The following is a 20825-nucleotide window of genomic DNA, read 5'->3' on the forward strand; positions in this document are numbered from 1 at the left end:
CACTTCTGAAGAAAGTAAATAAACAAAACTGAAAGCTTCTATTACGCATTTGAATTTCTCTGTTTTCTTACTGTGAAGTACTCTCCAAATGAGGCACCAATCTACATAGCAGTGTTGCCAACAGAAATTTTGTTAGCCAATCACATTCTAATTTAAAAAAAAAAAAAAAACTGAGAGCAGTATCGAAAGAACCACATTTTACTTTATCTCTTAGTATTCTAAATAATAATAATAATAATAATAATAATAATAATAATAATAATAATAATAATAATAATAATAATAATAATAATAATAATAATAATAATAATAATAATAATAATAATAATAATAATGAACACAAAAGACTGTCAATATCATATTTATCAAATATATATCAGAGTGATCACAAAGTCCTGTTACCACCTATCGCATGTTCACATATACATACATGGTGGTCGAATTGTATTAATGTGGGATCATGGCAAAAGACAACTTTGAGGTAGTGTGACTACTCTTTACTATTTATTTCAGAGTGTCTGTGCGTACACCATCGTTTTCATAACAGAGTATGATTCCCCTCCATGAACGATGTGAAGTTTCCCTTAACATTGCAGGCTGGCGTGATGGCAGTAAATGTACGTCTAACAGCACCCTTAAGTTCTTCAACTGTCTCGTAACGTGTACTAGCAATCTTTTATTTTATGAACCCCAATAATGCATTGTCACAAGATGACAGATTAGGACGTCCGGGCGGCCACTCTAAAGATGAAGGGAAATGGACAGAACCACGTCCAATCAATTTATCAGGAAATACATCATTGAGATATTCTCTAATGGCAATATCATAATAGGCTGGTGCTACATCCTGCTGAAACCATAATCGACCGAACAGCCACCGTTCTTCTAGATATGGAAGAAACCAATCACTTAACATGATGATATACACAATGTGATTCACAACACCGTCAAAGAAATATGGACGTATCAAGTAGATTGCAGACATTGAAACCCAGATCATGAATTGTGATGGATTGTGTTCAAGTTCTTCATAAAAATGTGGGTTTCATTTACTCAAGAAATAAACGTTCCTGTCGTTTGCGTTACATTGCACACTCGTTCGAGAATAACTTATCTCCTTGAAGGAAGGGTTGTAAAGACATCGAGCATTCGATTACAAGCCTGCTGACGTTTTTGCATGTCACTATAACTCAATTTGTTTACAAACGAAGGTTTAAATGTCTTTAACTGCAAATCCTTCTTCATATACTTTTGTAATGATGAGTATGGAACACTCAATTCCTGTGACCGATTACGAATTGGCTCTTTTGGCGAACGTTCGACAGACGCTGTAGCCTCCACACATGTTATCTTTTATGCAACAAGTTGCAGAGCTTTTTCTTCCACCGTAAAATTATTGGTTTTGGAGGGGAAGGTTTATGAAACTATACAGTGAAATCATGCTGAATATATCTCATTGATTTTTCTGTAGAGGTCGTTCGTGAGCTCACGTGTTCATTATGATCCGTTCCTCCATGGCGTAAGTGGACTCATTAGCAATGATTTAGATGTATATCCGCACCTTAACATCTGTAATACATAGGGTAGCGGAACTTTGTGAACACTCTGTATATATAATGTGCGTGCAAACTTATGTGTCATGAAAACTATTATTCATAAAAAATACTAGAATATAAGACTAAAGTTCATTCAACGAACCTTCTGATCCTGATGTAAACATTGTAGAATGGTATTACTCCGCCAGTCATCGGATGATTGGCTATCGGTCACCGCTTCTTTCGAGAAGCACGTGTTTGTACCCTGTCGGCGTTTTGCATATTCCCCGCACGCAGCCATATTGTAAACTGTGATTCGCGCATAAGGTGGGCCAAACCCAGTTTCTACGCATGCGTATTCTCTTTTATTGCATTAATTCAATTTAGTTCTTAGATAGAGTGTTGTTTCTGTTATTTCACTGTAAGTAAATTGTATTTCTGGTAATGAACCTTATAAGCAACGAAAACATTCAAAAACAGCTTACTTGACAATGGACTATTTTCTTCTGCCGCATGGATGCGGCAAGGCTCTTTAACCAATAAAATGAAACAATCACCACGTGTATTTGTTTACATGAGGTACTGAACGTTCCTTGAATGAACTATAGAGTAAAGGAAGTAAGTTAGATAAGTAAGTAAGAGTAAGTAAGGTAGGTTAATAGGGTAGAGTGGGGAAGAGCAGGGTAGATTAAAATGAGATTATGGGTCGATTAAACATCATCCGCCTTATGCAGAGTCGTTTTGATGTAAGATTAGCGTCATACTATGACCTGACTACTGGAGGAAACATCTTAGTCGAACTTTTTAATATGGCACTAATCACGCGTCAGAACGACTCTGCATAAGGCCTAATCTAATGTCTTCCCAACTTTGTGATCACAGGGCAACGTAAGATTTTTCCTCTTGGTTTGCGATTTTACTTCGCATGCAAATTATTACACTAATGTCAGTCGCATCATAAACTATATTTAATGGCGTTTGTTGCAAACTGATCGCAAACATTGCATTTATTTGACATCAGTGAATATTTAATCGGGTCCTATTAGTGTACTACGCATTTGCACTATACGGAAAATTCCGAAATAATTAATTGAATAAAAGATAACATTTACTATTAGAAGGAAAGGACATACTTCAAAGTAACTTGATACTAAATACATATATATATTTTAAAAAAACTTGATTAACTAGATAATATTTTGAAATACTGTAGCTACAAATTCCCACTAGAAACTAAAACATTGATTTAGTAACTAGAGAATCTTGTAAAAGTATGATATTTAGTTAAAAAAGAACTAAATTGGCAACACTGCTACATAGAATATTGTAACTCAAAGTTTAATGTAGATGTATGTTGTGTTCGTTGTCAGGCGTGGAGCTGTTATATGAAGGAGCGTGTCGAATCCCGTGCAAAGTCTCTCTTCTCTATAATCCAGTTTGCAGCATCGATATGATAGATTATCCAAACATCGAGGCTCTTGAGTGCTATGCCAACAGGAACCCTCATCTCAGTAAGTACATCAATATAACCACTTCAATTTTTTTTTTTTTTTTACGAAAAAGAAAGAAAAAAACTTTACGAGTTAAAAATTCTGTTTTTAAAGATGATAACCTCAAATAATCAGTTCACTCTCATATTCAGCATGGAAAATGCATTTCCTTACAGTTACGCATTTATGTTTGGAGAAACAAATGTAAAAATCATGTAGAGCAGCGTTTCCCAACCGGTGTGCCGCGGCACACTGATGTGCCGTGAATGGGCCGCTGGTGTGCCGCGAGGAATCGAAACAAAATTATTAATTTTTTAGCAATCAAATTGCAAAACGTAGGGAAAAATGTGTATTTGTATTTCACATTACTATGAACCTCTACTATGAATATACAATTTTAAGTTTCATACCGGGTTACTGTTCTGTACATATCTAATGTTGAAAAAAGTATTTGTTATCATTGTTATGACCATTATTTCTTCTTTATTGTTGCAGACTATTTCGTAACTTGAAAATATAAACTATCGTTAACTTTCCACAAATTACCTACATTTGTGCTTTAAAAGTAAAAGAGATTTGTTTATTCGTTCGTTATTTAGTGATCTTCCTTCTTAGTAAAAGGTTGGATACAGTTTTTAAAAAAAGAAAGCGTAGTTTTAAAAACCTGAGTCCAATATTTCATTGCAATTGTTTTCTATTTTTAAATTAGAATGAAAAATAAGCATAATGATTTGCCACGGGGAAATCCCAGTGATAGAGCTTTCTTCTCTGTTAGAAGGAGATCAATAATCACAGAAAAAATACCACTGTGTTTTATATTTACAAATAATAATATCTATAAGTGTGCCACGAGAATCCAAGTAACACCCGTAGTGTGCCGCAAGTTGGAAAAGGTTCGGAAACGCTGAGGTAGAGCAAAAGAAGGGATGGTGTTGGATTGGATGAATTTGTAGAGAAGTGTTGCCAGTACACGAATAATTGCATCTTTATTTTAACGCCAACTGATTTTACCCATTATACTAAGGGAGACGGATAATTAATGGAAGTGAATGATTATCAAAGGAATGATGGAATGCGAATGTGGGTAATGTTGTCTACGAGACGAAAGGTAAGGTTTCCTCGTATCTTATCGAAATTTTCCCGTCTCATTTTGTAAGTTTATGTACAAAATTTGTGCTTTAATTTCTCTTTTAATTTCTTATAAAGTGAGCCGTGTCCTTCCGTGTCACTACCAAAATGAAATATTTAACATAAATAATAATAATGAACAATTCTTTTAAAAACGAAAATAAATACAGGGTGGCCCAAAAGTAGGTATGCAGTACCGTACTGATTAGTTCATTGCATTCTATACCATTTCTTATTGTTACCAATGTTTCTTTATTATTTATTCTTAATGTGTTTTTACCTACATCTTAAGCTTGGAAGAGCCGAAATAAATACACCCATAAACTAGTAAGTTATACTTGATCAATGTAGGAATGTATACTTACTTTTGGGCCACCCTGTATTGTTATTATTTCTAGAAGAATTTAATAGTGGCTAAAGGGACAGCAATGCTTTCTCAGGATCAATTGCGAGAGAATAGAGATGGTAGTTAGCCTTCACACGATATTGTATCTCACTAAAGATCCTCTCAATGACAAGATCAGGGACTTTGTTGGCAAAGAGGGAGATTATTTTGATTGCCTATCAGGTTAGGTGGAATGTATAGTAGTATTGCGATAAGTACTCTGAGAAAAAATTGTAGGTGGCGTGCTTAAAAAGATAGGTTACATGCGTAATTCCTGTAGTTTTTGGACTTCGTACAGCAGACGTATAACTGAAAACGCATGCTTTATAATACTTTCTGTATGAGTGTTCCATCTGTACGTACTTTCCGTATGAAGCAATGTAGGCGGTCAGGATCTCACATACAAATGGACGTATATAACATATAGCTGAGGAATGTAACATAAGTATATGCATGTGATATACGGAAAACTGTTAGATGTTAGACATTCTGCAATGGCATGATGTAACATCTAAGGGCAGTGCCTATGTAGCATATGGATAACGTGTGCTCCGTACTGATTTGTATAGTAAGCAAGAGAATTCCGTATATTTGTACAATATACCGCTGTCCGGAGAACGGATTTTTCTCTGTGTAGATCATCACTCTACATTACGTTGTAGGAGCTTAATTTTATCTCTAACTAGATAAATTTATTTTATATTGTATGGGATATTACAATATACTCAAATACAGTTTAGCTAGGACTCCACTTTCCTTTTGGGTAAAAGATAATGTTAGCTATTAAAATGTTATGTTACTTGAATATATTCACCATGTCAAAACTATAATTCAGTTTGTAAATAACACTTTTTAACTTGTGGATTATAAGAATTGATTATATTATTATACTTAGATTTTCTTTTACTTGTTACTCACATATACTTTATTACACATAATCTCTGTTTATAACTTATCTATACAGGGTGTTTCAAAACAACACCGACAACGTTTGAGAGGTGATTTACTGACACCAAAATAAAACAAAAAGTATAGACCAAACTGGGTGCACAAATGCTTCCTTTCAGAACTATAGGCTGCCGAAAACATAAAAAAAAAGAACTTTAAAGGTTCATAGCTCTAAAATAATAAGATCTACCATAGTCGGGTCAAGGCTTCGCTTAGTAACTAGTATGAGCCCTATCCAAAAATACGTGTTTCAGAATCCTTCAATATTCATGCAACAATTTTTATAGAGGACTTTGGCTAAGAGCATATAATTTGAAGTACTCACCAATTACCTCTATAACAATTGTTCCGGAAGTTTCCAGGATTGTGAAACATGGATATTTGGATAGGACATATACTAGTTCCTAAGTGAAGTCTTCACCCGTCTACAGTAGGTACCATAGTTTTGAAGCAATGGAACTTTAAAGTTCATTTTTTCATGTTTTCGGCAGCCTATAACTCCGAAAGGAAGCATTTGTGCACCCAGCTTGGTCTATACTTTTTGCCTTATCTTGGTATCAGCAATCACCTCCCAAACGTTGTCGGTGTCGTTTTGAAACACCCTGTATATAATCATTTTGATTTGTTTCGTTATAGTTTTATTTAACGAAACATAAACATAATTTCATTTGTTAATATAACACCACAAAGTATATTATATTTCGTCTTCTTATTGCGACACGAAAGTAAACATTGTTAATTAACGATAAAAAAGAAAATGGAAATTGAAAAAAATGACAAGTTGAAAAGTTAAAAAATAAGTATTATTATTCTTACAATATTTTTGACTCATGAAAAATATTTAAAGAAAATACCTTATATATCTTAGATATTTCTGTGCTGAAGTTCAGCGACTGCAAAGAGAGAGTGGGCAACCCTTGTGGAGTAATGGCGAATTCCCTTTGCACCCGTGAACAACAGGTGTGTGGAAGCAATGGAGTCACTTACAAGAACCATGCAACTGTCTCCTGCTTACGTCAGAGCAATCCAGGTAGGTACGTTTCTTTCATGCTATTATTTTAGCATTTTGGAAACACTTCGAAGTTTCTTTAACTCATGTTATGCTCTTTGAACTTATCATTTATAAAGTAGATTTCTTTTGGCTATTGATTCATGTGTGTAGTGAATGGAGTCGCCAAGGAATGTTTTTCTAATAAATCGCATTTTTATAATTAATGCAACGAATATGGTAAACTCTTTTGGGATTTTGGATTTTTTAAGGTAAATATTAGACTTTCAGTCAAGTAGCTACTCCATAATCACTGTTTATCGTAGGATTTCGGTTCATATCTCATTCTCTTCAGAATAAAGTAACCTTGTAAACGCTACCACTTGCATGTCCATATCGCATATATGAAAAGCAGAATTAGAAGACAATGGGGAATTTTTCTGAAAAAATCCTTTTTCAAAAGTTTAGATCTCAATGGACCGGCCCTATGTTAACGTTCTCCTACAGATCTCAAAATCACTCCAAAAATACTAAGTGGCATCGTGATCCCCGCCAACTTGACGAGCTCCTTCTCAAAACACATGAAACTTGTTCCACAATTCATGTACGACTGAACAATAAAAAATCATATATATATATATATGATGTCTCAAAAGTCCTCTGACATAGGGGGGACTTATTATCAGAGTTACAACAAAATGTAAGAGGGGAGACTGTCTCCAAATGTGATGTTTTCAATCTAAAGTGAAGGATTTTTTAAAATCGGACGAGCCGTTTGCCCTGTACATTCTTTATGGGCCTAATATTAAATGAGAATGCAACGTTGCCATTTACCAGGACTCACAACATAAGTAAATGAAATTACTGTTTTTTTGATGCTAACGTGTCGATGGCCAGCCCCCATTTCAAACAGTAACTTCATTCACTCATGTTGTGGGTCCAGGTAAATGGTGATGTTGTATTTTCATTTAATTTCGGGCGCATAAAGAGTGTATATAGCCCAAACGGCTCGTCCGATTTTAAAAAAAAATCCTTCACTTTAGATTGAAAACATCATATTTGGAGACGGTTTTCGTCTTAGATTGTGTGTAACTCGGACAATAACAGAGTTACCCTATACCAAGGGCTTTGAGACACACCGTATATATATATATATATATATATATATATATATATATATATATATATATATATATATATATATATATATATATATATATATACACCATAAATCCCGAAAGGGTTAATTATTTTGCAATTTCTATCACTGTTACAGTCTGGAATATTTTCTTGATATAGAATAGAAAGGGAGAAATCTTATTAACATGATAGAAGCTAAATCATTAAAAAATAGTGACAAATGTATTATATTCTTTCAGATTACTTTCCAGGATTAGAAATTCTTCACGATGGTCCATGTAAGCTTATAGATATCAGAATTCCTTCCGCACCGGAAGAAGTGTGTTTCTATGCTCGGACGCATGACGTGTCTTTACCTGTGTGTGGCACAGACAACATTACATATCCTAATCCATTTGTTCTCGAGTGTACAGCACATAGAAGACCTGGAAAAGAAGGTTTGTACATTACACTATATTCACGATTTTTTAATTTGCCACTGGCATATATTCTTAACCTATACGGGTATGTCCCTTAAATTGGAGACGAGGGACATTCCAAAGTTCTGGAGTTTTATTCAAATTTTTAATTTTGTTAACTTGTCTGAATTAGATTTTAGGTTTTCAATGATGTTTAACTGAATACTCTTCCTTCAGCGCAAACCAATGTTTTTCTGCTTAATCTTCCTATAGTTTTTTTCCGGAATCTCTTTTATCCACTGACCTATTGGTCTATATATTTATTATACCGTATATTTGATACTACAATTTGAGGTTTAATTGCAAAACTTATTATTATTTAATTTCTAAAATTCAAAGTTTAAATTGTATAAAGTAATTTATACTGTTTATTATTAATTGATTATATTTTCATAAAAATATTATTAACAGTGTTGAAAACCAGCCCATCCTTAGTTTTGTCTATCTAATATAAATAAAATAAAGAGTTTCTGTGTGTCTGTCTCTGTGCGGCCTGGGCACCAGATGAGTGGACCGAGAGTTACCGAATTTTGGTCATGGATACCTTGGTTCAGGTCCTAGACCAAGACCAAGCGCTTTTACCAAATTCGAACCAGGGGGTCTCAGGAGGAGGCGTTTACCGGGCCATGTAAAAATAGTACAAAATGACCGATATTAGCGTCAAATTCATAGTTTTCACGGTCGCTGAGACCAATGCCGACACTTCCACTAGCAATGACTTTCAAATTCAGTTACTATTGTATGTGAACCGGGGGTCATCTCCCGGGGGGAAGGGTATACCGAGATATGTAAAAATAATCCAAAATGAACGATATTAGTGTCAAATCCATAGTTTTCGCGGTCGCTGAGATAATTGGTAATATTCTCACAGACGTTGACTTCTAAATACAGCCCCAATCGGTTGGGGGCGAGAGGAGTTTTTTTTAAAAAAATTCGAACCAGGGGGTCTCAGGGGTCGTTTAACGGGATATATAAAAGTAGTAGAAAATGATCGATATTTTTTTCTTTCGTTGTTCAGTTTGTTTATATAGATATTTTATCTGACCCATGCTAAGAATGGGTATTTCAGCTAGTTGTTCTATGTGGAAAATTATTTTTCTGCTTTTTTGGCTTTAATTAAAAGAAATTTCTGTTTATTTCATATCCAGCATTTTCTGTTTCAGGCATGATGAAAATTTCTTTTAAAACAATTCAATTTCAAGATTTATTAGGGACGTTTTCCACTTTTAGGAATCATGTCAAAAGAGAGGAGGAAACAAATTTAGATGTATTGTAAATTTTAGGTTATAAAATTGGAAAAAGAAACACGAATAGCATATTTTATTTTTTAAATGACACTCATAAATGACATGCATGTTCAATTCTAATTTCAAATAAAATCTCCTTTTGGTAGTAACATAAATAAGAAGAATGTTTATTATATTTGTCTAATTAATTATCATGAAATGAACAAAATGAGAGAAATAAGCTGCGCGATAGAATCTTACTGAATATGAGTTAACGTACAACATAATAACATTATATATATATATATATATATATATATATATATATATATATATATATATATATATATATATATATATATATATATATATATATATATACGAGGCGTATCTTTTTTTAACTAAGTACCGTTGTGAAATTCGGCCGCTATAGCGCTGCAATCGGTATCCCGCACACACGCGCTGTGTAAACGTCTGGTGGCAAGCCACAGACGGCATTACGGAAACATTCGACCATGTTTACGTTTGTTTACGAGTAGTTAAAATGCATCTGCCGATTGAGAATCCCACCGACTGTGAATTACGCGCTGTAATTCGTTTCCTTAGTGTTAAAGGCATGAAAGCGGCTGAAATTTGTAGCTAGATTAGTGAAGTGTATGAAAAAAAATATTGTGAGCGATGTAATGGTATGGAAATGGTTTAGAGAGCTTTTAAAGATGGCCGCACGCATGTTAATGATGAGAAACGAATTGAGCGACATTCTGTCATCACTGAAAACTTGTTACAGAAATTTCACGAAAACGTGAAAGAGAACAGACGATTTACGATTGCTTTGTTCTCTGATAAGTTTCCTGAAATTTCAAGAAGTGTTCTTTATGAAATTGTGATTCAACGATGAAGATGATGCGGTCTAAGCGACCGTGTTGCAGTGCTTGTCAAATCAGGCAGCAGACTTCTATAAGGATGGTATTCAAAAGCTTGTTGTACGATACGTTGAGGTTCTTCACTACAGCGAAATTAAAACTACCGCTAATTTTGGAGTATTTCTGTAATATCTTGAAAACAGATAAAAATATTCGAAAAGCAGAAACGTAGTGAACTAGACAATACGATTTTGCATGTGATACCGTTACCGCAATTCACATATCTGCTTTTGATATGCTGCTATTTACAGAACCCACAAAAAATGCTAATTCTATCTACAGTTGCAAATCAAAGACAGATATATGAGTTGTGATAACGGTATCACATGCAAAATCACTACGTTTGTCTAGTTCACTACGTTTCTGGTTTTCGAATATGTTTATATGTTTTGAAGATATTACAGAAAACGTCTAAAATTAGCGGTAGTTTAATTTCGCTGTAGTGAAGACCCTTAAGTGTATTAATATTGGTGGAAACTATGTACAAATGTTGGTTGAGGTACAGGTATATATATATTCAGTAATTTTTGTTCTTTACTCGAAGTAAGCTTACGATACTGAAATATAGTGTAGGACCCGTTAGAATTACTTTTACTGCAAAACTAATGCTACAACGAACAGTTCAGTTAGTTGTTTCACACGGAATGTTTATATTTGAGCATTAAGCCACTATACATTGTATATGTGGTGGGTAGAAAATAGATTTCTTTAAGTTTAATATTTTAGTACTATTTATAAAATTAGCTTTTACATTCTTTTACATTACAGAGAAATTGCACTCAACTCAGGTGAATTCATAATGAATCGAATGGAATCGAATTGGTCTCAAATGATGCGTCTATCTTTAGTATTTTGCATTTAACGATCAATGGTCACATCTGACTGACTTGAACAGGAATTTTCTCTATAACCACAAAAATAACACTAAACCAAGTTCTATCACTATTTGTACAATACACTAAATATAGATGGAATTTCGTCTGAAAATTAGATATGAAAAAATCTTGTTACAAACTTCGCTTTTAACTTCATAAAACCTTACAACATGGAACACAAGTTCGCAATCGACTATGACCGAAGAATCTACAACAAGTAAAGAAATTATACGTTTGTAAGGTCATGAGAATATTCCGTGGAAACACACCCTTACCGGTCAGAGCAGTAGTCGAAGTGAGGCGGTATGCGGTGGTATGCCATACCGCCTCTGGTTTTTCAGTGATCAAGACATACCGTCACTGGAGAAGAGTTGCTAAAGACCTTTAATAATTAGCTACATTTTTACATACAGTAATTGACGAATAGCTTTCTACGTAAAAATATTTTATTTCTTATCTAGAAATAATTTCTAAGTTGACAACAACGAAATTTTTATTATCTTTTTCCTAAATTTTATTTTTAAAAATGTGTGTTCAAAGAAGTTCATCTAGCTGATATTTTAATGTGCCATACTGAATTGTTTCTTTCTTATGTATGTGTATGTTTTCTTGCATTAATTCATATAAATGTTGTGTTTTGAGTATGGACGGATTTTAGAGTTGTCTGCTGTGGAGGCGGATCTTCCGGAGTTTTGGAATACTCCTCGGTCGAGTGGGAGGTCCGGGAGTTTTTCCGCAGGAAATTTTTAATATAAACACTTGGTTTTTCAGAATTTTCGTTAATTATTAACGAACCTTCCCTGTAACTGCAGGGAAGCTCTCCAGTGCTTTTCAGTCATTATGTAAATAGAAATGCAATCTTTTACGCAACATACCCTCCATGTATTTCAACATTTAGATAGCCGGTATGTCGAGTCAAAATCGTAATAAAACCTACCACCTTTGCTGTTTTTCCACTTCGAACACTGGGTCAGAGTAGAACAAAGAGAACTTGAAGAAGTCGGTAATTTCAAGTATCTGGGGAGTATTTTGACGAAAGACGGTTCCTACACCAAAGAGATGAGGACATGAATTGTCATAGCTAAAGAAGCATTTAATAAGAAAAGGTCACTCTTAACTAGCAACCTTAATATTGGACTAAGGAAGAAATTGGTCAAGTGCTATGTGTGGGGTATTGGACTTTATGGTTCAGAGACTTGGACATTACGGAAGTTAGAGAAGAAATATTTAGAGAGCTTGAATGTGGTCTTGGAGGAAAATGGAGAAGATAAAATGAACAGAAATAGTAATAAACGAAGATGTTAAAAAACAGATAGGAGAGAAGAGAACACTTTTAGCCAGCATCCTTCGTAGGAAGGCCAATTATATTGGACACATGTTGCGAAGAAATTGTCTTCTTCATACCACCATAGAAGAAAAGATGGAAGGAAAGCGAAGAATAGGAACAAGAAGAACACAACTAATCGATGATTTGAAAAATAGAAGAAAATATTGGAAGTTAAAAGAAGAAATTGAAGACCAAGAAACGTGGAAGAAACATTTCGAGGCCCAAACTGAAAATTAAAAAGAAGAAAAAGAAAAAAACTTATTAATCCCAGGACGTCAAAAGGCAGAATACTTAAAAATAAAAATAACAATAATTCAGGGGCGGATCGGGGGGATCGCTCCCCCCAGAAGAGAAATCTTTCTTATTTTATATATATAAATAAAACCTATCCCAAAGTTTGGAACCCTTAAAAGTAGCAGTATGTCAACCCCCCTCAGAAGTCGGTCTTGAATCCACCCCTGCGAAGTTATGTTGAGTTTTTTGGTGGTTAAGTATATGGCCTAAGATCTAAAATTATTACAAATTTGTCTTTATTTCAATATTTCCGTCAATTTTTCCATTTCAATTTTTTTTTTCGAAAAATTTGATTAGATATATTAGATATGTATTTAAATATAGATTATTAAGATATGTATCTCATTAGATATACTTTAACTCATCCACAATTAATAATAAAGTTAATTTAAGATAAAATGGGAAAAGGAAAAGAATGGAAAAGAAGAAGCAGATAAGAAAGAAGATGAAATGGAATGAAATGAAATCTTTGAGTTTTACGTCCCACGTTTATGCTGGCTAGGCTAAAGGAGACGGTATAATGATAAATGAATGAAATGATGAATAAAGAAAGTGGAAGGAAACGGGAGAACCCTAAGAAAACCCACACACACGGTGTTTGCCCACCACAAAGCCCACTTAGCGCGAGCTGGGGTCGATCCAGGAACCCCATATACCACAGGTGAACGCTCTACTGCTGAGCCTCCGCGCCTTCTCCCCCCCAGATAAGAAAGAGTGAAAAAGTTTCAACGTACATATGGATAACTGTACCTGGTCATAAATGATTAAATATAGATTTCATTACACATCGCTAGAATGGGAAAGGGACGATAGGAGAGCCAGAGATGAAATGAGAATATAAAATTACATTACAGATAAGTGAGAACAACTTTTCAGTAAATGGTTTTGGTACAAGATAAAATTAACATGAGAATTTTTGCTTCTACGTCGATAAACCTTTGAGTGCCTTCTGCCTTAGAGTCAGTTAGTGAGAATTGAATCCAGCAGCAGAGTATTAAGGGCTCGCAATAACCATTAAGCTACACAGGAATACGCACAGAACAGACACTGTGCCCACATCTAAAGGAAGTCAATATGTTTATTAGATTTGAATTGTTTTTAAGAAGAGATAATTGAGGTCTTCTGAGCATCGAAACCATTTATCGTCATCACAATATTCTTTGAGGTTTATGTAATGGATGTGGGGAACCTCTTTGCTTTTGCTATTAGGAAGCCATCTTGTCGAGTGTTTCAGTGGTTTGAAACAACCGACGTATTAGGTTTTCTGCATCATAAACCACATGAAGAACATAGACGAAAGACAAAACGCTTTTATGTAGATCTCGTGTTGTCACAGACTACACAGTCAATCTCGAAACCCAGGGGTTGTTCTCTTGAAAGGGATTTCCTTACGATTTTTATTTTTTTTTTGCCAGAGGTAGCCAATTAGTCGGGCAGACCAAACTGAAATCCGCGCTTCCCACTTCATTTCGGCGCTTATAGAAGTTACTTCACACTACAGAGCTTTGCGTAGTTACATGATTAGCGTACACGTCTTCGGCGTGGTAGAACAGGAGTCGATTCCAGGTCCTAAGTTTCTCTAAATCATTTCACAAAGGCTGGATAGGTTCCTGTACTGGAATTGGACGAAATTATTAGAGGATAACAAACTCCACTCCCTTTGCAGATCGAATCCAATTTTTTTGTTGGTGGGTAGACATCTTAACAACTAATCTACGGTTCTACCTATAACGATAATATATAAACAATGACAAAATTTCATTACAGATTAAAGTTAGGTGAAAAAACACTTCAGATTCGTATTCTAGCCTAAAATCATGTGTCACATGCCCACCATTACATTCAAAACCGGAATTCAAAATGGTGGATTTCAATATAGTTGCCGTGATACCAAATATCACCATCTGCATCTAGAGTAACATTCTTAAAAGTTTAACGAAACTACTTACTGGACACTACTAAATTTACATGGATTAAAGTCTCTGACGGAGGCATAGTGCCTCAGTGATGGACCGCTCTGCTTTGGTACGATTTCCCAGGTTCGATGTCAGGAGACATAAGTTTGTGATGTACAACATCGCGTCCGTGTGGTTTATTGTGGGGATTCTCTCAATTCCACCTACATTTTGTTTCCACTGATTCGTTCATAATTTTCCGTTCCATTAATTATATGTTCCCTTTATCCTAAAGGGGATGCACGTGATATGTTAATCAATGTTGTTACAATCGTGTAATATGCGATGCCAATAGTTATTGTGACCTGTCGTTCACCGGAACAGGAAATCAGCCGAAAAAAATGCAGAACATACCGTAAAGGCGACCTTTAAATAGTTAATCTGAATAAAAGTAACGGATATTTTTTTACGCTATTCTATTTGAAAATATCCGTGAATACTTTAGATAATTAATTATCCTTCACATTTACTGCATAAACACAATTGTATGTAGTTATTTCTGTCTGTAATATGAGCTTCTTCGTGGTTAAGCGGTTAGCGCACGCGCTTTTGGCGTGGAAGTCCCGGGTTCGATTTCCAGTGGGAGCTCATGTGATTCGTATTCCACGTTAATCAGTAGATCCCGTCTCATTTAGCCTCGCTGCTGAAAGGGACGTTCAACTAAAAATCAACTCAACAAAATTCTGTCTGTAACATCCCATATTAGTTTACTGTATTTGAACTGTATTTCCTACAATTTAAATTCTCACCCCCATGTAGTAAATTTTATTCAATGTATATTGATTATTAAACATCCTAATAGTAAAAAAAAAAAAAAAAAGTGACGCTTTGTACAATCCGCGGCAAAAAACCTGCAACATGAGCATATAAGTTTATTGTGAAATGACGAAGTCTTTTGCTCCAAAATAAGTGTGCACGGGAGGAGGCCGAGGTTTATCCTGGCATGATTTGTTCCACTTAGACGTTATGTTCATTCCCTGTACTGTTAGGCGTAGTTTTACAATAAACTTACATTCTCATGTTGCAGGTTTTTTGCCGCGGATTGTACATTGCTCTAATTTCTACTAGTGAACAGTTACACTAATAGATGTCTCCACCTGCGCTATCACTTGCTACTCAATAGTTTTAATCAACACAGTATTGCGTATAAAGTAAATGAAATGAAATCTTTGAGTTTTACGTCCCACGGTTATGCCGGTTAGGCTAAAGGAGACGGTGATGATGAGTAATGAATGAAATGGTAGAATGAAGAAAGTGAGAGAAAACGGGAGAACTCCGAGAAAACCCACGCAAACGGTGTTTGTCCACCACAAAGTTCACTTGGCGGGGCTGGGATCGAACCCGGGACCCCAAGCACCAGAGGCGAACGCTCTACCACTGAGCCACCGCGGCCCCTGCGTATAAAGAAGTCCTTAAATGATTGCATAAATATACTATGAAGTTTTTGAAAGTTCGCGGCCAAATCCTAAAGAAGAAAGTGTTAAATATAAAGCACCTTTACTTAAGCACCATTTTAACGTATAGTTCACAGCGAGTGAAAGACTTCGGAGGGATAAGTAGTAATACTAAATTGGGTATTACTTGTGTTATTCCTTATGCTGAGTATCATAATTTTATATTGATTAACTTGTTGACTTACTTCAAGTTACTGTTACTGTTTTAGATTATATATGAGCTTGAATTAAGCGGAAATGAAACAGTGACAATAACATGTGGTAGGTACTATGGGATTCCATCAAGTATAGGTTTTACTGTATTATATTTAAAAGCATATAATTTTCTGTAGCATGTAGAGATGTAATAAAAATACTGTTTTAGCCCAATTTACAACAAATGTATTGTAGTTCGGTTTTTATTTTGTCTTATGCAACCCGAGCAACTTGATACAATGTCCTGGTTGCATACACGTAAAGGCAAAATTGAATTATAAGATCGTTTCCCGTTTCTTGTTTATTGCTTTCTTCACGAAAGAAGACGGATTTCTACGCTGTATTTACAGTTCGTAAACCTAAGTTTTGAGGTTTTCCGTCAGTTCAGTGGCGGATCTAGACCTGGGCCGAGGGGCTTAGCCCCCCTGATTTTTCAGTGACAAAATGATTTAAGCTATTATTTATATATATTGAAAGTTTATATATACCTATCATAGTCTGGGTACTGGCTGCCCTCCTAGTTTTTACTTTCTAGATCCGCCAATGCGTCAGTTTCTAAGGATGAAAAAAAAACTTCGGTGAAGCATTTGCAAAATATATTTGAAATAAGTAACAATGGGGAGAGTAGCCAGTGACATGAGAAAGGACTGCGGTCCTCCCATGTCATACAATCTATACAGTAAAAATAGCCGTGCGAATTAAATAGAATACCCACAAAACAGTCTTTTCTTCCTCCTAAACATCTCTTACGCCATTCCTATCCCTGCTTCTATTTCACGCTCACATTTCATATCATTACTTATAATACTACCCAAATAGTCCTTTATCTATATATTAAAATGCTAGGTTTATATGTTTGTCTCCAATTCTTTCGAAAATGAGATCTCGAAAACCACAAGTGCTAGAAACGTGCCGTTTTCACTGCTCGGTTCCAAATTCTGTGCAGATTATCCAGTTCTAATGAATATTTTTTTTAAAAATATGGCCGTTGTTTTTTTTTTATTACATTTTTAGGGGTATGCAGGAAGTGTTGAAATTTTAAAAAAGAAAAGCATAATATCTTACGAGTTATATATTCCAACACTACATAATTGTATACGGGAGTAGTATATCTCTCAGGCGTTTGTTTCATGCCCAAATGATAATGAAAAACTGAAGGATAACCATTTCTCCGGTCTAAGATGAATCTTTATTGTTTGGAATGTTCTGCCCAATGAACACTACATATCACTGACATTATAATTAATTGTATGTGTAATATATTTGCTTATTACCCAGACAACACGTACGTGTACGACACATGTGCACTATCCATGCATAAGCCGTACATTTGCACATGTGCATTTGTGTGGATGATGAACACATACATAACCCGTGTATGTGCACATGCATTTACGTGGGTTATGCACACGTACATAACCAGTGATTAAGTCGTGCATGTGCACATGTGCATTTGCATGGATAAAGTACACATTTACATAACCCGTGCCTAGGCCGTTACATACACATGTGCATTTGTGTGGATGCAGCGCATGTACGGAACCCGTACTTAAGCCGTTATGTGCACATGTGCATTTGCATGGATGAAGCACATATTTATATAACCCGTGCTTAAGCCGTTATGTACGCATGTGCATTTGCATGGATGCAGCGCACGTACGTAACCCGTGCTTAAGCCGTTATGTGCACATGTGCATTTGCATGGATAAAGTACACATTTACATAACCCGTGCCTAGGCCGTTACATACACATGTGCATTTGTGTGGATGCAGCGCATGTACGGAACCCGTACTTAAGCCGTTATGTGCACATGTGCATTTGCATGGATGAAGCACATATTTATATAACCCGTGCTTAAGCCGTTATGTACGCATGTGCATTTGCATGGATGCAGCGCACGTACGTAACCCGTGCTTAAGCCGTTATGTGCACATGTGCATTTGCATGGATGAAGCACACATTTATATAACCCGTGCTGTAGCCGTTATGTATACATGTGCTTTTGTGTGGATGCAGCGCATATGCATAACCCATGCTTGAGCAGTGGATGTGCACATGTGCATTTGCGTGGATGAAGCACATTTAAATTACCGGTGCTTAAGCCGTTGTGTGCACATGGGTATTTGTATGGCTACTGCACGTGTGTATAAGGCGTCCATAAGTGTATACTTTTACTTTCATTCCTTTACTCTCATTCTCATCAACAAAAAGCAACCTCCATTTTTGGTAGGTGTCGTTTTTCCTCCAGGCGGTGTTATAGAGACTTTTCGACGAATAACAGCTGAATGATTGTAAAAACTCCATAACGTCCACTGAGCTAGGATACAATATCAACAGGTGGCAGCATTGTACTTATGTAACTACTGTCAGACAGTTCATAGGTTTACAAAATTATTTTCGTGACCGATTACAGTAGAATATGTTGCGTTATTTATTACTTGGCAAACATGTCAAAGATACTACCTAAAGCTTTGCTCGTTGCAAATAATAAACTCCAAAACTAAAATTCTCACTGACAATTATTAGTTACTTGTTATATACTTTGAAGGTGATGTCTTTGCAGTTATAGATTGTGTTACTGCGTAACAAGGTTCGTATATACACTACGTAAGACACCAAATATATAAACTCCTTTTTTTCGTTGCATCTCGAATTTGTTTTTACATCACCTCTGTACTACGAGGAAATCACCTGTGCACTACATGTAAGTCATCTAGGTACTGTTTCAAATCACCTCTATCGTACATGTAAATCATCTGGGTACTGCGTGTAAATCATCTCTGTCCTACATGTAAATCACCTGTATGTTACGCGTAAATCATCTCTGTCCTACATGTAAATCATCTGGGTACTGCGTGTAAATCACCTATGTGCTACGTGTAAATCACCTCTGTCATACATGTAAATCACCTGGGTACTGAGTGTAAATCACCTGTGTGTTACGTGTAAATTATCTCTGTCCTACATGTAAATCACCTGAGAACTGCGTGTAAATCACCTGTGTGTTACGTGTAAATCATCTCTGTCCTACATGTAAATCACCTATGTGCAACGTGTAAATCACCGCTGTCCTACATGTAAATCACCTGTGAACTACATGTAAATCGAATACGTGCTACTTGTAAATCACCTGCGCGGTAGGTGTAAATCACTTATGCAGGACGTGTACGTTGCACATGTTCTGTGCACGTGAAGATGTTGAATAGGACCTGGCATGTATATGTGCATCACATGTACAGGCGTGCATTTATACAGATGAAGCACATGTTGCATCCGTGCAATTGTACATGTACTATACGGATACTGTACGTGCATTGTGCTGTCTGGGTACATATTGTATGGAAGAAGAAAGAAAACACTGATCATACATGTAATAAAATTCGAACTAGAAGTAGGCTCAAATTTTGCAAACGGTGCGATATTGAAAAAATCTCCCTTTTATGGTACCCCTTGCCGATTTTTATCAAGACGTCTTTCACTTGTGTCTGTAAAGGGACATGTACAGATGTTGTGAAGAATGACAAGGATATTCGTGCTCATGTGTGAATAATGCGCTGGATAGAGAGCGTAGGTTCAGCTAGTAAATACTTAAAATTATCCGAAAAATATATTTATTTGTTTCCTGAAGACGAAATTATAGCGAAGGATCACCGCCTTGACCTTTAATACAGACTTCACTATCTACTTCTTCGTTTCACCATTATTTGAAACTCAAATACACATCCGTGAAGAAAAAAACTGACTACATGCAGCTGAAGTATGCAATTATTTGGGCTTTTGAATATATATATTACTTCATAAATTTTGCAAAATTAACGAACAAAACAATCCTAATTGTACTGTACAGTATATGATATCTTGTAGTTACAAATACGCTCAATAGATGACTCGCAAAGCTGGATGACAAAATACTTGTAATGTTGAAGGCAAGCAAAATGTACAAAAGTAGTTTTATGTATACATGCAGCTTGGTCACAGCATCGAAAAGGAAAATTAATAGTTGCGTAAATGCTGTCTTATTTAAAAGCTATTTTTTAACAACACGAAAAAGATTAACAATTTTATTGAAGCGAAGCTCATCTTTACTCGGCGTAGGTGCTCGGTTATCTGGATACTCCTCCGAGATGCATGCACCGTTTTAAATCAAATTTGGCATTGTGAATCTAGTGCACGCACTGAGTATTATAAGGGATCGCATGCAAGGTCGCCGATTTCTCTGTAAATTTGGGGGGGGGGGGCATCCAGATGCAGAAGGGATATATGAGGATTTTAAGACAAATTGCATTCAAATTATACCAAATATTGTATATTCATAAATACAATGTGAGGGGGCCCACATGAGCTTTGGGGGGCATGGGGCCTCTCGGCTCCCAGGATCTGCATCCTTGATCGCATGTCCCGATCGGACATACAATTGAGGAATTATTACCGAAAAAATGGAACTCCGAGATGCCTAAAACATTGTTCACCAAATTTGAGAGAATGATTTAAGAACACGCGCTG

The 20825-nt window shown here is 35.7% G+C and overlaps 1 protein-coding gene across 2 annotated transcripts in view; it reads left to right on the top strand.

Annotated features, from left to right (window-relative positions):
* The window catches only part of LOC145671801 (serine protease inhibitor dipetalogastin-like), a 70817-nt gene that overhangs the window by 33999 nt on the left and 15993 nt on the right, over positions 1 to 20825 (top strand). For both annotated transcript variants that reach the window (XM_081741032.1, XM_081741033.1), the window contains exons 4-6: positions 2906 to 3046; positions 6355 to 6516; positions 7854 to 8051. In XM_081741032.1, the coding sequence (XP_081597158.1) occupies positions 2906 to 3046; positions 6355 to 6516; positions 7854 to 8051 (501 nt within the window). The remainder of the gene's footprint in view (positions 1 to 2905; positions 3047 to 6354; positions 6517 to 7853; positions 8052 to 20825) is intronic.

This window comes from Thermobia domestica, chromosome 15, assembly GCF_964235325.1.
Source record: "Thermobia domestica chromosome 15, izTheDome1.hap1.1, whole genome shotgun sequence".
Taxonomy (NCBI): domain Eukaryota; kingdom Metazoa; phylum Arthropoda; class Insecta; order Zygentoma; family Lepismatidae; genus Thermobia; species Thermobia domestica.